General features: G+C 47.4%; 5 protein-coding genes across 5 annotated transcripts; 3 read left to right on the forward strand and 2 right to left on the reverse strand.

The window, feature by feature from the left end:
- Positions 1–86: 86 nt before the first annotated feature.
- Positions 87–2,703, reverse strand: T069G_11287 (aconitase family (aconitate hydratase) domain-containing protein; the record flags this gene model as incomplete). The annotated part of the gene is made up of 5 exons (XM_056178492.1): positions 87–430; positions 492–1,313; positions 1,367–1,647; positions 1,701–2,596; positions 2,692–2,703. 5 exons carry the CDS (start codon positions 2,701–2,703, stop codon positions 87–89), a joined length of 2,355 nt encoding a protein of 784 aa, XP_056023366.1.
- Positions 2,704–3,365: 662 nt separating this feature from the next.
- T069G_11288 (cupin domain-containing protein) lies at positions 3,366–3,740 on the forward strand (the record flags this gene model as incomplete). The annotated part of the gene is made up of 1 exon (XM_056178493.1): positions 3,366–3,740. One exon carries the CDS (start codon positions 3,366–3,368, stop codon positions 3,738–3,740), a length of 375 nt encoding a protein of 124 aa, XP_056023367.1.
- A 1,906-nt stretch (positions 3,741–5,646) lies between these two features.
- On the reverse strand, positions 5,647–6,811 carry T069G_11289 (uncharacterized protein; the record flags this gene model as incomplete). The annotated part of the gene is made up of 3 exons (XM_056178494.1): positions 5,647–6,203; positions 6,264–6,567; positions 6,620–6,811. 3 exons carry the CDS (start codon positions 6,809–6,811, stop codon positions 5,647–5,649), a joined length of 1,053 nt encoding a protein of 350 aa, XP_056023368.1.
- Positions 6,812–7,497: 686 nt separating this feature from the next.
- On the forward strand, positions 7,498–8,884 carry T069G_11290 (uncharacterized protein; the record flags this gene model as incomplete). The annotated part of the gene is made up of 3 exons (XM_056178495.1): positions 7,498–7,918; positions 7,983–8,630; positions 8,700–8,884. The coding sequence occupies 3 exons, from the start codon at positions 7,498–7,500 to the stop codon at positions 8,882–8,884; spliced, it is 1,254 nt and encodes a 417-aa protein (XP_056023369.1).
- Positions 8,885–10,399: 1,515 nt separating this feature from the next.
- Positions 10,400–14,840, forward strand: T069G_11291 (glycosyl hydrolases family 18 domain-containing protein; the record flags this gene model as incomplete). Its single annotated transcript, XM_056178496.1, has 6 exons — positions 10,400–12,599; positions 12,642–13,217; positions 13,281–13,367; positions 13,447–13,561; positions 13,648–13,958; positions 14,032–14,840. 6 exons carry the CDS (start codon positions 10,400–10,402, stop codon positions 14,838–14,840), a joined length of 4,098 nt encoding a protein of 1,365 aa, XP_056023370.1.
- Between the last annotated feature and the right edge of the window lie 531 nt (positions 14,841–15,371).

Below are 15,371 nucleotides of genomic sequence, written 5' to 3' on the forward strand. Positions count from 1 at the left end.
CATCTGAAAGATTTCTTTTTTCTTTTTTCTTTTTCTCTAAGCTGAGGTATCTTTCTTCATACGCCGCCACGCCTAATAATCACTTTTCACTTTGCAATCTCTCCCTTGACCCAGGCCTCCAAACCTCCCCTGCTAATGATCTCTTGCACATTCGGCGGCAGTTCACCCACCTTCTGGCTCCACGTCTCTCCGTTGTCCTCTGTGACGACGACCTTGCTCCTGCGTACGTCCCACAGGAACTTCCATCCCGTGCGTCGCGTGAGCTGAATGTCGGCACCGTCGCCCTTGGGGAAGCGCTCGCGAAGGCGCTGGATCAGGCGAGGCACTTCAACGGTGAGGAGCGCGTTGTTGATGCTGTTACGGCCGAAGATGTTGCCGAAAGAGCCGGAGACGACGAGCGGGATCTTTTTGGCGAGGATAGCGGTAGCGGCTATTGATACAGATTATTAGTCGGTCGTTTGGAGAAGAATACCCCTTCTGGGAACACTTACCTTGCTCTCGTGATGAGCCAGTTCCAAAGTTAAATCCTCCGACCAACACGTCTCCAGGGCGGGCGATATCCTTGAAGGCGGCGTCGTAGTTTTCCATGCATACCTCTGCCATCTTCTCGACTGGGACGTTATCTTGATATGTGTATTTGCCTGGGTATATACCGTCTGTGTTGATGTTGTCGGCGTCGCAAAATACGATCTCGCCCTCGACTTTCTCTGGGAAACCAGGTACAATGTCGGTCAGCGTCTCCTCGGCGTTGTCTGCAGGTGCTGCAGTTGAAGCGCCCATATCCTTCTCGGCGTCGAAGATCATGCTGTCGGCCTGAGCGATGATCTTATCCAGGGCGTCCTCAACGCTCATGGCCTTATCTGCCTCCAGGTTGCCACTGCCCTCACCGAGGATAACCTTGTCGATGCCTTCAGGCTTCTGGTACCATCCAGGACCACTGATATAACCTGACAGGGCACTGGCGGCGACTACTTCTGGCGATCCGAGATATGCCTTTGCTTCTTTAGATCCCATTCTTCCTGAAAAGTTTCTGTTTGATGCGCTAATGCCGACCTCGTTGGGCTCAAGCAGTCCAGTTCCAAGCCCAATACAAGGTCCGCACCCTGATGGAAGTGTTTCCACGCCGGCATCTAGGAGAACCTGCCAATCGCCAGCTTCCTCCGCTATCTGTTGTTCAGCTAGAGAGGCAGCGGCAACGTAGAACTTGACACCAGGGGCAATCTTGGGTGCAACACCATCTTTCGCAGCCTCGCGGAATACACGAGCGGCAGCACTAATGTCGGACGCTCTTCCGTTAGTGCAGGATACCAAATCTTTAGCCAAGTTAGTAAACTTCAGGGGAAACGGCGTGAGTGATTATAGTTACAAGCTTTGTCGACGGGAATCTTTTGAGCCTCAAGATCGCGAAGGGGCGTGGCCACCTTGACAGAGTTGGGTCCTGAGACAAATGGGGATAGGGATGTAAGATCGAGATAAAGCGACTTGGCGTAAGTTGCACCGGGGTCGGCAGTGAGCCGGTTCTCAGAGAGCTGGGCGATCCGGTCGTGTGTAAAACGGGCATTGGCATCAGGCTCTGAGTTGAGCATGGCGGATGTGGTGGCCTTGGCTCGCAGCCAGTTGATCAAGACATCGTCAATGGGGAAAAGCCTGTCGCAGTTGTCAGTCTGGTTCCCAATGCGCTCATAGCAAGTCCAACATACCCACTGAGCGCGCCCCATTCCGTCGTCATGTTTGCGATTGTGATCCTTTCGTCTATAGAAAGGCTACGCATTGTTTCTTCGGAACCAGTGAATTCGATGGCGTGATTTAGGACAGAATCGTCATTCACCAATCCACAGAGCGCCACGATGACATCCTTCGCAGTAACACCCGGAGGTAGAACGCCCAGGAGAGTGACTTTGGCGATAGGCGGGATCTGCCACCATGTCCGACCAGTCGCAAGTATACTGGCAGCATCGGTCCTCACAATGGGAGTACCCACGGCTCCAATTGCGCCATAGCTATTGGAGTGGCTGTCAGACGCAACGGTCAAGGTCCCCGGCCAAGCATAGCCCTCCTCAATCATCAGCTGATGGCCAATACCCCGGCCAGCGCCAAAGAAATCAATGCCATGGTTCTGAGCGAACTCTTGTATCAATTCGTACTTCTTCAGGTTCGTAGGCGATCGATTCTGCACGTCGTGATCCAAAGTCATGACAATTTGGCTGCTATCATGGACCTTGGTGGCGCCTATGTCCATCCATTTCTTAATAATGGGAAAACTGTTATCATGGGACATGCTGCGGTGCGGCGCGATGGAGATGTAGTCGCCGGAATGGACCGTCTTGCCCGGCGCAAGGCCGACGGCGTACCGCTGGACGATCTTCTCAGTGAGCGTCTGAGGCTTTCCGACGGCTGGTGGGGAGGAGGAGGGGATGTCTGAATTGCGAGAGCTGTCGAGCTGCGAGTGGAAAGCGTCAGGCCTTCGATAGGCGCCGGTGACGCTGTAAGAACGGCATATTGGTGATGTTGAAGGCAGCTGTGGTGCTAGAGATCGCGGTGTTGTGCGGCCGAGAAGCGTGGCGCATCTCCTGGCGGAGCGGCCAGCTATTCCACGCTGTGAAGAGCCACGAAGTTAGCAATTATCTTGTAATTGATATGTCGTGTAGCCATCGCCTAATTGGCCTGATCTGGGGCATGGAGAAGACATACTGCTTGCATCATTGTGAGACGACTGGATGAAGATGCATCAAAACTTTATCCGAGATCGGGATGGCGGCATCTAGAAAAAAGTTTGGCGGGGTCTGCGGGGAGCTAATCCGAAACCCAGACGCTATAATTGGTTGAAACACAACTGACATGTTGGATGCGGATAAAAGTGTATTTGTCTATGTAGGAAGAAAATCATCTGATGTTGTTTCATGTTGTTAAAGCCATGTTGTTAAAGCCATGTTGTTATAACTCATAGTTGATGTTGCGCAACCAATAGGAAGTTGTCGGAATGCGGGTTGCGTCATCAGTTACTGATAGGCGGCTCAATGTTTTGCCTATGCAACCAAAAGAGGCTCACTTGATTGAGTGAAAGATAGCAAAAGCATCGGATATCGTCCATCCTTGTTTGGCGCTCCCCACAGTTGTGTCAGTTTCTCGATGCAAGGGCGCACGCTAGAATCATCCCGCGCCCTTGGCCCCACGCGCTGAGAAATGCCGGCCATTCTTAGATCTTCCATTTACATCTTACACATGCTCATGGCCATCAATATCAGTTGAAAGAGCAGTATAAATGATATAAGTGAACCAAGTGGACTCATTTTCTTTCATCCACCAACTATCTCAGCTTCATCCTTCAAGACCAACCCAAGTAATTCGCGAAACTCAAAATCATCATGTCGACAGCGGAATCTATCCCAAAAGTCCTCGACTCATTTACTGAGAAATGGTCCCCGCGCCTTGTCGCAGCAATCAACGACCACCACGTCAAAGTTGCCAAAATAGATGGCGAATTCATCTGGCACTCACATCCAAACTCCGACGAACTCTTCTATCTCCTGGCTGGCAAGTTGACCATCGAGCTTGAGGGCCTGGATGATGTTGTGATGCAAGTTGGCGATATGTTTGTCGTCCCAAAGGGCATCAGACACCGTCCTGTCGCGGAAGAGGCTACCATCATGTTGATGGAACACGAGTCTACGATTAATACTGGAGACGAGACTAGTTCGGACAGAACAGTACAAGTCAAGGATGCTCGCGGGCAGTCTTGATGTGGGCGGGTGTGTAATGACGGTACGAGGAGGGTTAAATGAAGTCTTTGAGGACAAATGGGAATAGGTGCGATGTATATAATGAACCTACCATCTCTACTAGGTTCTTACTTGTATGGTGTTGTGTACATGAACTCGGGAGTTACTGTTTCTATGCAATTATGAATTGAACACAGACTGCAGCTATTATTGAGCTGTCCAAATAAATGGATTCTCACTCCAACACCTCGTTAGAGGAAATAAGTCAAACGTTCATCCAGAGAAATTTGCTGTCGTGTTTTTACCTGATTTATTCGCCTCTCACTTGATGCAACTTGTTCTATGAGATTCGATCTTGCCTGAATTGTACGATGCTGCGGTTACAGGCCCTCTGGCAAACAGAAACTGAACCTCAACCAGGTTGAAGATCTAATATAACTTGTGCTTCACGTTGTCGCCATAGACGAAATTGAGAGACATATGTAGGTTATACAGCTCAAGATAACATCGCCTATGTAGGGTAAGTTCAATAAAATCACGCTGAACTATACATCTATAAATTTTACCACCTCTCTGTAGGCGAACACAGAGTCTCTCAGCAAATCTAGAGATTGGTAGCTGGCCTTCTTGGGGTTTCTGGTAACTGGCTGCAAGATGCTGTATATGCTAATTCGAGGGACGAAGTCAACCTAGCTTGATTACGGTAGCATACATTCAATACCCCTACATCTCATGATTATGTGGACTGTCGGTCTCTAAAAGAGAGCCCGCATTAGACAATAGCAATGTACCAACATAAGGTTACAGACGGAGTTTCTCAGACTCAACTCGGTTGATACACCGTCACAGGTATTTGTCTTCAATGCAGCTATCGTAATTGATTGAGTGTAACCACGACGGCAAGCGCACTCGGCACATCGCATTCAACAGTCGGGTCCCGCGAAATTAAGCGTCCTAAACAGCGAGATTCGCCGAACTAACTGTTGTCCAATATCCTCTCATCCGAGTTTACCGAAAGGGGAGTAAATTGTCTCTTGCTGCATTATTCAATGTTCAGGGTATGCGAGAAGTTCCAAATCGCCCGGGTTGTAATTAAACCGTGGTCAGCGATGGAAGCCTGTGAACTGTTGGCTCCTGTATTCTTTTTGATGCATGCATTCGCTCAAGGGTCAACGGTGGCCTGACTTCTGGCCATTGATGCATATTCTTTAGTTTATTCTATGCATCTGTGTTTGCGGTAAGGTTGTTTTGACCCCTGTATCATTCAGCGCATCGTGCCGTACTTCCGAAATGCCGGACGCCAAGCCAACAGCTTTTGTTTTTATGTATACGATATACGAGCTGTCTATAAACCAATCAACAAGATGAACTGTATATTCTTGGTGATCGAAAACCAGAAGGATGACTGGGGTTCCCGGGAGAAGACACTGTAAGCCACCAATAAGATTGGGTTACACTTACGGCGCAGATTCTCCAGGTCTACCGGCAATGACGGCAATGACTGACAATAATACCTATCACAGGATAATTTTAGAATTGCGTGAATTACCCGGCCATATCTGTCTCCGTCGGCAATAACGTAATGTATTGGTACAGGTCTAAAAAAGAAGAAAAAGCTGTTACGGTTACATTATAGGGTAACAGCAAATACTCGGGAGATACAGATTCTACAATGAATTTTGAAATGACAAAAAGTCAGGACCAATTACTATTGCTGTTGAGTTGCTAGGATCTATCGGATGGTGATACAGCTAGTTGATTTTTGTAGCATAATTTCTCAGTCTATGATCGACATCCTACATAAGTCTGTAAGTTAAAAGACATAGTTGCCCAGTTACATTTTCTCGACCATATCGCCTTGCCAAAATTGTAGTTTGCAAAGGTTTTTAATACATAGACTTGCTGCAGTCATATAAATGCTATCGAATTACAAAACTCCAATGCAAACGTAATAATCTGGCCACAAAGTAGAACAACTAGTGCCTACAGCCGGGTTCCAGGCATAGAAGTTTGCCAAGGTGATGTTGGCAGCAGCCGCAATGTCAAAGCAGTCATCCCCGCTCTTGACGAGGTGAAAGGTCTTACAACTTTTCGTCATATTTGCCTGGGTCGGCGTCGGCGTGGCCACACCGTTTCCTTTTGTAGTGCTTGACGGAGTGATTTTTGTGGTTGTAGAGGCCTTTGTTGTTGTAGAACCCTTGATACCAACACAAACGTAGTAGTCAGGCCAGAGACTAGCACAAGTGGTACCAACCGCTGGATTCCAGGCGTAAAAATTGTTTAGAGAGATGCCGTAGGCAGTAGCAATATTGGCACACCCATCTCCGCTAACAACTTTGTAGAAGGCATCACAATTCGACACCATGCCGCTTTGCGTAGGTGTCGGAGTGGTGATACCATTGCCAGACGTGGTTGTGGTCGAAACACGAGTAGTAGTAGATGCACGAGTAGTAGTAGATGAGGCATGTGTTGTGCTTGAAGGGCCTGATCCAATAACTCCAACGCAGACATAGTAATCGGGCCAGAGACCAGTACAGCTGGTACCTACAGCCGGATTCCAAGCGTAAAAGTTGTCCAGAGATATGCCATATGTAGTGACAATGTTGGCGCATATATCTCCGCTGACAACTTTGTAGAACTTATTACAGTTGCTTACGAGGCCGCTCTGCGTAGGCGTTGGTGTTGTGATGCCATTCCCGCTGGAGGTTGTTGAGGCTGTGGATGATTTGGTGGTTGTAGTTGGCGGGCCTGTAGACAGGAAAGACATGGACACATAATTGACCTGTACGCAGTAATAGAGGCCTTCAATAAGATTGCAACCAGAACCCAGTAGGGTAACGCTGGGATTCTTCTCAAGGTCAGAAAGCTTTCATCTGTGGCATTGGAAGCGACTTGCTCACCCATGCCTCGAATTGGGCTGGACTCATGCCAAAGAACTGTTCAATAATAGCACAAGTCAGTCCATAGGATTGTTGAACCCATTCAGAGCAGCCTGAGTCGGCTCCTGGGGCAGGCGTGCCCGGAGGTGCTACCAAGTAGGCATTTGTCAGGCCAAAAGCCAGAGAGGTAGTGACAAGGTTGAAGAGCTTCATCCTCTTGACGTTGAGATGTTGACCGTTATTGAGAAGAGATGATTATTTCCGTACCAAAACCTAACCAGAAGACGAGTAGCGGTTGGCCTTTGGAGATTCGGTTAGTCGTGAAGTGTTATTGTGTGCTTGATTGCCTTCTTCAACCGAAGTACTCCGTACACTTTGTCAGATTATTTACAGCCATGTGAATGCGTTATTTTTTGATCTTTCACTTTTCAATTTTTTAGTCAGTCCACAATACAATTTTTGACCATGACCACAACCGAATACAAAAAAGATGAAGCAGGGTGGCGATGCAGGACCAACAGCATACGAGTCGTATCAGTTGTTGGTTCAACACCCTGTAATCCATAGTGCGACCTGCAATGCTACCATTCTCCATCGTCACAAAATTTCCAAATCCAGGGTCTTACGGAAGTAGGAAGTCTCGATAGTTGAATAGCGGATCGATGCGCATCCCTGTTCCAGTGGTGGATCTAGGCAAGGGAGCATTCGGCTATTATTGCTACCTACAGAGAAATATGTGTTTACAGCAGATGGCTCATTACTCCTGTGTGATATCTAGCAAATAAGATGGATAAGTTGCATCAGCCATCACTGAAGTCGACCTTTGGTCAACATCTTTCATTCCTTAGGCATATTGAGTCGGCTCTAGAATTTTCTTACTATTTCCTCACTATTCCATGATGCGGTGGTCAATTCTGTCCTCGTTATTCTGGTTACTAGTCGCATCTAGCGCCCATTATTTGGAAGATGATAACTATGATCCCTTTAACAAGACGCTTTGGCGTCGTGTTCGAGGTCCCGGAGGTGATGGTGGTGGCCAACAGCCAACCGCCTCAGAACTTTTCTTGATAGGAGACTCTTCTCTTCCAGCAAGCTGCGCCTCTCGGGTGGACGTCTTGGATGAATGGGTGAATGAAGCAAACCTGCTTCACGAGGCAGCTATGACAGTTTACAGCGGCTATAAGACCAAAAATGCATATGCGATACTCATGAACCAATTCTTCGGCTTCGCCATAACAATAAATCGTAACCCCAATGGTCCAAACACATATTCATTAACGCCCAGAAATGGTGTCCCACAGAGATACACAACTATTGGTGGTAATATGCCCTAGCTAGCGTCTACTTTCATTGTAAGGCACCCATTATTAACCATGATCAACAGATCGCCTCGCACGAGTCTCACAATTCCTTGCTGGAGCTGGCTTGCGTGATCCCCCAGTACCCGGGGAAGCTCCTCGAGTTTTATGCTCAGGCGACGCACACCAGCTGGTCGGTCCAGGCGATATCACCAGGGACAAGAATGGAAACAGAGTTGTCACGGCCAGAGACCCCACCACAAATGAGCCAACAGAATACTTATCAATTCAAGATGCTTTTAAATATGAGGAAGAGGCGAACTTCTTCTGGGTAAGCGCGTTTAATGGCTACGCTCAACTTAAGAAGCTATCTGCTGGCGAAACTGAGGCTTGTCCGAAGGACAACATTCGCTACGCCGCAACCAATCGTGGTGGTACCCTTTCAAAGATCATTGAACCAAGTTTTGAGTTTGGTAAATGTAATAGAATGATACTGTTTTGTCCAGCCTCCTTCGACGTCAAGCAATGGGTGGCGGGAGAGCCGGGCAACGCGCACAACTTTCCATCGCTCGCACAAGCCGTGACCATCGATAACTATCCCTCTGCTACTGCGGGCAAGGGTGGTACGAAGACTCTTGATGACTTGGGTTTGGATAATATCCTGCCTAGGAGCGCCACCTTGTATCACGAGCTGATTCATTTGACGGACAATTACGACACAAAAGATCCCTATTGTGAGTTCCCTTTTATTAACCTTTATCCTTCCCGCACCGCATCTTAATCTAATAGCTCCTTCTATTTAGACCAATTGTCAGACATTCTGAGAACCGCCAAGAAAGAAGATACGAAGTCGGAACTAATTAAAAACCCAGAGAGCTTTGTATTTTTTGCCATGGCAGCATACATGACCATCAATGCACCTGAGGGTGCTAGTCCTGTGACGTACATGGGTGGTTTGCCGATGAGAGTTAGTGAGATTCCTTTCTAAATATATAGAATGCCAAACTGGGGGATATTGGATCTTGCAGTTGGAAGATAATGACAAACTTTTGTGAGGCTACGACGTTCAAATATTAAATCTATCTCTACTATTGTCTCTTAGGAGCGAATAAGATGGCTTCTGATATGTCAATAAATACATGCGTTATATTTTGATATTCATGAAATTTTGCTATTTAAAAGTGTTATGAATCTGTCAGTTCGACCGCGCTACCAAGGAAAGGTTCGGGCGATTAATGTAATGTCTGGCAGTCATTCTAGCAGAACTTACTCCATGTAGATTCCTAACTATTAAGGAATCGCCGTTATGGCAAGTCTAGATCGTAACAAAAGTTCACAGGTGATGGATTACAGATTGTGTGGAATTCAAATTTGTTTGCGCACGAATGGCTGCTGTAGATGGGGTTGTGAATACATCGTATACCTCTACTTCGAGAGACGGTTAGAATCACTCGTAGTGGTAATCTGCCTGATGCGCATGAACGGCTATAACATATTACCTTGTCCTCAGTAATCATACATACTCTTTGCAACCGCAATAACATGTAGAAGCTAACGAGCCGCAAAGCCGAGCTTTACACCTTGAACCAACATGTTTCTTGATGGTCAGCAAATAGTCTGCGGTTCTGCATGCGTGGAGTTGAAATATCCGCTTGATTGAGTGGGAACTTTTTGGTCGGCCCTTTAGCCATCCCTGAATATATCAGTTCATAATCACTCTTTAGTAGCTCTTACTAGACTTAAATGTGTGTATTTCGACCAACAACAATGCAACTGAGGTATTTTAATCCCCGGTACACTATGCATGTTATATGTCTCCATGGCTGCACATATTCTCTTGTTGTTGGTGATATAACGAGATCAATTCTGCATATTGGCTATCCACTCTAAATGTTACTGTAATACAGCTCTCCTTTGTGCCGTGAAATCGTATACCTGACCAACAACGCAGCTCAGGTATGGATTATGCAACAAACAGGTATTGTATACTTCTTTCCTAAAGTAGAAATAGGCATCCTAGCTACCGATATCTTTGCGGGCAGACATGGTCTCTGGCTCATATGCTTCTATGGTAACCTTCTGTTGGTCCAAAACCCGGCCATAGACCCATGTAGATATCCATGTTGGGTGTTTGAGTCGTGACATGCAGGCAGCCGAATCTCATACCGGCAAGGACAACAATGCAGCCGATACTGTGAATGCAGATGAGCTGGGATGTGCTGTAACAATGTTCTTCTTTCTTTCCGTATGGCCGGCTTTGTAGAAAAGCTCCTCGTCAAGAGGTCTATTTCTTGAACCCAACAAGTTTTAAGAAGTTTAGGAGATATAGCACTAGAGCCCGTCACCTATTCTCTTCCATTGCTGTCTTTTTTTCCCGCCTGCACAGGCACTCAGCTCTGAGTCCAAGGCACTTGCCAGCAGAGGGATCTTCTTATTGATCTTGGGCGCCGTTATTTTACACATTTTTACGTTATTACACTTTTGCTTGACAGTTGTAGCTGCCATGAGGCGGCCCAATTTGGGGTTTGTCGTCTCTCTGGCGGCCATCTGGACTATTTCAGCTGCAGATAAAGCTGCAGCTGATGCCCAGGAAGCAGCAAATGCGTATCTCGCCTCTCTTTCTGTCACCACCGTCTCTGGCCCAATCTCGGGTAGACCAACAGATCTGGCGAGTGCTCGTGCCGCCATAATAGCTGGAAACTACACTTCTCGGCTACACCATGAGACAAGACGCCGCTGTCCAGCAAGCTGCGGTACCAGCCTCAATTCAAGCACTTGGTACGTTTATCACGACGTCGACCGCCTCAAAGCCTGCAATGAGACTATGCTCCTGGACTTTGCCCTATTCAATTCTATCAATGATACCAAGTCACACGTCAGCATTTCTGCGTGTACAGCAGATTTACAATCATCTGCTGATGATAGTATCGGATCGGCAACAACATGTGCGCTCAAGAATGTGAGGCAGGTCGAAACAAAGTCGCCTGTACAACTTGCTTCATCGGGCTCTTTATCATCGACGCATGTAACAGATGTTATTGCTGCCCTGGATCAGCTCCATGCATTCTCGACCCTGGCTTCATCTGGCTGTGATGAGACTATCAAGTATGCGTATTCTGGAGAGGCTGTTGTTGGCCTTTACGTCGGATCAGGTCTTGCCGAACAGGGTACTCTCACCGCAGTTCTTGACAAGCTCAGCGAACAAGTCAAGAGTGATGGTGGTGTCTCAGAGAATCTACTGGCCCAGATGTGCAGCAACTCATCTGCTAGATACTCTCTAGGAGTTTTTGTCAATACTCAGCGCCAACTGGGCCTTGTCCAGCAGGGTGTGCAGACGTGGAAAAACAGCAGTTGCATAACCACAATGGAGAAGACTACATCAAATTGGCAGACTACAACCTATCTTGCGGCATCTTTGGCCCACAGTAACTCTTCCGCTCACAATACAACCGTTGGGTCCCAGCCAAGGGCTATGTTAGCCCGTGGCACCACTTGTCGCACTATCCAGGTGCAATTTGGTGACTTATGTCCTTCATTGGCCACTGAGTGCGGTATCTCGTTGGCAGATTTTGAAAAGTATAACCCTGGATCGACCTTTTGTAATAATCTGCAGCCAGGCCAGCACGTCTGTTGCGGTGCTGGAACCTTACCAGACTATTCTGTTAAGCCCGATTCGAAGGGCAACTGCTATTCTTACTTGGTTAAGACAGGAGACTCATGCTCATATCTTGCTGCTGCTTATGATATAGCGAGCAACGATCTCATAGAGTCGTACAATAAGAAAACATGGGGCTGGAATGGTTGTCAGAAATTGTTTGCTGGCTACAACATCTGTCTCAGCACTGGCTATCCTCCCATGCCTGCCCCGGTTGCTAATGCTGTCTGCGGACCGCAGGTTAATGGAACTTCATCCCCGCCTCCGGGAAGTGATTTCAGCACCATGAATGAGTGCCCTCTAAATGCATGCTGTAACATCTGGGGACAATGTGGAACAACGGACGACTTCTGTGTTCCATCCAACTCCAGTACTGGAGCACCTGGCACGGCTGCTCCTAACCAAAATGGATGCATCTCCAACTGTGGCAGCGACATCATCTCATCGGGTGCCCCCAGTGAGATTTACAACATTGCATATTTTGAGGCCTTTGACTGGCAGCGGCCTTGCTTACACATGGCAGTCACGGATATCGACGTTTCAGCTTACTCTCATATACATTTTTCATTCGTCACTCTCAACAAAGACTTCTCTATCAATGTTACAAGCGTTGCTGATCAACTACCCTTGCTTCAGGGAATGGTTGGAATCAAACGTATTGTATCGATTGGTGGCTGGGACTTCTCTACCAACCCAGACACTTACACAATATTCCGTGACGCTGTTTCCTCCGAAACTAATCGGCAAACATTGGTCACGAACGTTGTTCAATTTATAAGTGACTATGACTTGGATGGCATTGACTGGGACTGGGAGTACCCAGATGAACCCGACATCCCTGGTATCCCCAAGGGATCCGAGACTGAGACGACCGGTTACTTCTTACTGCTCGATGAACTAAAATTGAAGATGCCAGCTGGCAAAACCGTCTCCATTACTGCTCCAGCATCTTTTTGGTATTTACAATACTTTCCTATACAAGCTCTGAGTCTCGTTGTCGATTATATAGTCTATATGACATATGACCTTCATGGGCAGTGGGATTATAGTAACAAGTATGCAAGCCCGGGGTGCGGTTCATATGACCAAGGGCTTGGAAACTGTTTGCGATCTCACGTTAATCTCACGGAGACTACCAATGCTCTTTCTATGATCACCAAAGCAGGCGTGCCGTCCAATATGATCGCCGTGGGCGTCAGCAGCTATGGTCGCTCGTTCCAAATGTCCGCTCCAGGCTGCTGGACTTCACAATGTACCTACACAGGGCCTGATTCGGGGGCGTATCCTGGACTTTGCACGAATGCGGCTGGCTATTTGTCCAACTATGAGATTGGCTTGATTGTCTCTCAGAACCCTACAGCCCAGCAATACTGGGACGAGGACTCCTACTCAAATATTGTTGTATTCAACAACACTCAGTGGGTAGCGTATATGAATGATACCAACAAAGCTGGCCGGAAAGCTCTTTTCCCACTTATCGGATTTCTTGGAAGTGCTGACTGGGCGGTTGACCTTCAATCCGACAGCGGAAGCGAATCAGGGTCTGATTCTGGGTCCTCATCTGGACAGACCATCTACATTGACCCTGCTATCTGGTCCTCAGTAACTCCTCAGGTGGTTGCTCCGCCAGGTGCAACACTTATCTGGCCCCCGATGCCGCTTTCGAGTACTACTACAATTAGCTTCCCCTTATGGACCACCTTGATCGAATACTCGAGCTTAACAACAGTCACACAGACCTTAACAGGTGGCCTAACAACAGTCTATCCTTCATACATTCTCGGATCAACACTCACAACTATTACAATCCCTCCAGGTGAGCCATAATTCGTTCTTCAATTGGATATCATATGCAATCTTTAGGACCCAGTTAACGAGTTGTCTTATGCTCTCAGTGACAACCACTCGTATCCCTGTCTGGGGTGTTTCCCTCAACATAAGCTCAACAGGTGGACCAATCTACCTAACAAGTTCCGTGCAACCGCCACCGATCACTGTTACCATTACTCCGTAAGTGCAACTGCTTATATATACTTTCCGGCATCCATCAACTCTTGGCCGGCTTTCATATTGACTTTATTTCTTGCCTATTGTAGGATTATTGGCGGAACCACTTCCATTATTGGCGCCACGAAAACTACTACTAGCACTGGAGGGCCTGTCATATGGGGCTCACAGACGTATATAGAAAGCGACGAGACAGAAACTCTGGGAGGACGCACGACAGTAATTAATGGCAAGACTTTACCACCCACTGTGGTCACTGTCACGCCGAATCCTCATCCTACAACAACAAACACAATTCCAGATCCCATAATTAATCCCAAAACACCTAAATGGACATCTGGTACGGGAAGCGTTATCAAACCGACCGCCAAACCAGGATGCATTGGCTGTGGCTTGCCGTGTAAGTCCCAGATACCCATCTCGTACAGGCTAATCAACATTGCATTGGCTAATTCGTCATTTCTATGACCCAGGCTTGCTCTATTGCGACCCGGACTGCCCATCTTGCCCTCCTGGTGCATTTCCGCCATCTAGCGGTGGTGGTGATGATGATGGGGATGATGACGAAACTTCAACATCAACTGCACCAACTGCTGCCTATACACTCCTCCTGGAGTTACCATTAGCTGATGACGCATTTCCTACAGAGCTCTCGTCGCCGGATGAACTATCGTCTATGTTTTCTGATGCACTGTCCTCTCTAAGCTCCGAGGCTGGTCTATACAGCACTACCACCTCCAGTACCCCAGCAAGTACCAGCAACACACCAACTTCATCGATAGATATCGCAACACACACGCCTACGGCGGATTGTGACTTCTGGGATAAGGGCTGGGGTTGGAATTTTGAGATATACAACATTGACTGGTGGACATCAGACGGGAGCACCATTCTAGAGGACCAAGAGAAAGGATGCGGTGCACTAACAGGCTGGGAATGGCATCCCGCAACGGACACTGATTACGCCTATGCTTACTTCAATCTCCCATTTTTCATCAAAGATGGCTGCGTCGAACGGGCAATTGTCTCAGCTGGTGGCCCTAAGATTGAGTGCACGGGTCACGGCCTCCTTGGGAAGAAGAGAAGCCGAGTTGATGAAGAAAAGCACCTGAGTGCCAGGGGTCGCGTCAGAGCCAAAGCTATGCCTCCTTCGTACTCAGATGAGGAAATAAAGGAGTTTCAAAAGGTTTATGCACAGAACCAGACGTTTCACCCATATTCGGCAATGAACTGGGGCACCGTTGGGCCAACCGCTACACCGACACCAATATCCTTCCCATAATGCAGCTGAGAGCAGCTAAGAGTAGTTGAAAGCAGTGATAGAGATTTTGGAGTTGTATCACAAATATGGCTTCACAACTACGAAAACCATCACGAGATAGTTAGCTGGCGTATGTGATTGCAACGATATGTAGTCTCTTCTGCGTCTTAGGAGCGGACTCATCAGCCGAGGGCCTTTAGATTAGATATGTCGGCTAACAGCTAAATGAATTAGTTTGTGTTTTTACTAAAATTGAAACTTGACAATGGGGAAGTGAGGTATTTCCATTCTGACGATTGTCTGGTAAAGAGTCGTACGTGCTGATTAGTCCGAGATCAAACCTGCCACATACCATTGAATCACGCTGCGTCTACATTAACCTAGTTGAGCCCCGCACTCAGAGAGTGATATATGAATACATAAATGCATATCTGTATATAAGGTATAGGCCCTTATATAGGTAAGAAGTATGTAGATTCCTAGAACCCTTCTTACAGGTATATATACTGAGAAGCTGCCCACTTCTGTCGATGTGCTCTTTCATACCTTCGG

The sequence above is a fragment of the Trichoderma breve genome, assembly GCF_028502605.1.
Source record: "Trichoderma breve strain T069 chromosome 7 map unlocalized scaffold00008, whole genome shotgun sequence".
NCBI lineage: Eukaryota > Fungi > Ascomycota > Sordariomycetes > Hypocreales > Hypocreaceae > Trichoderma > Trichoderma breve.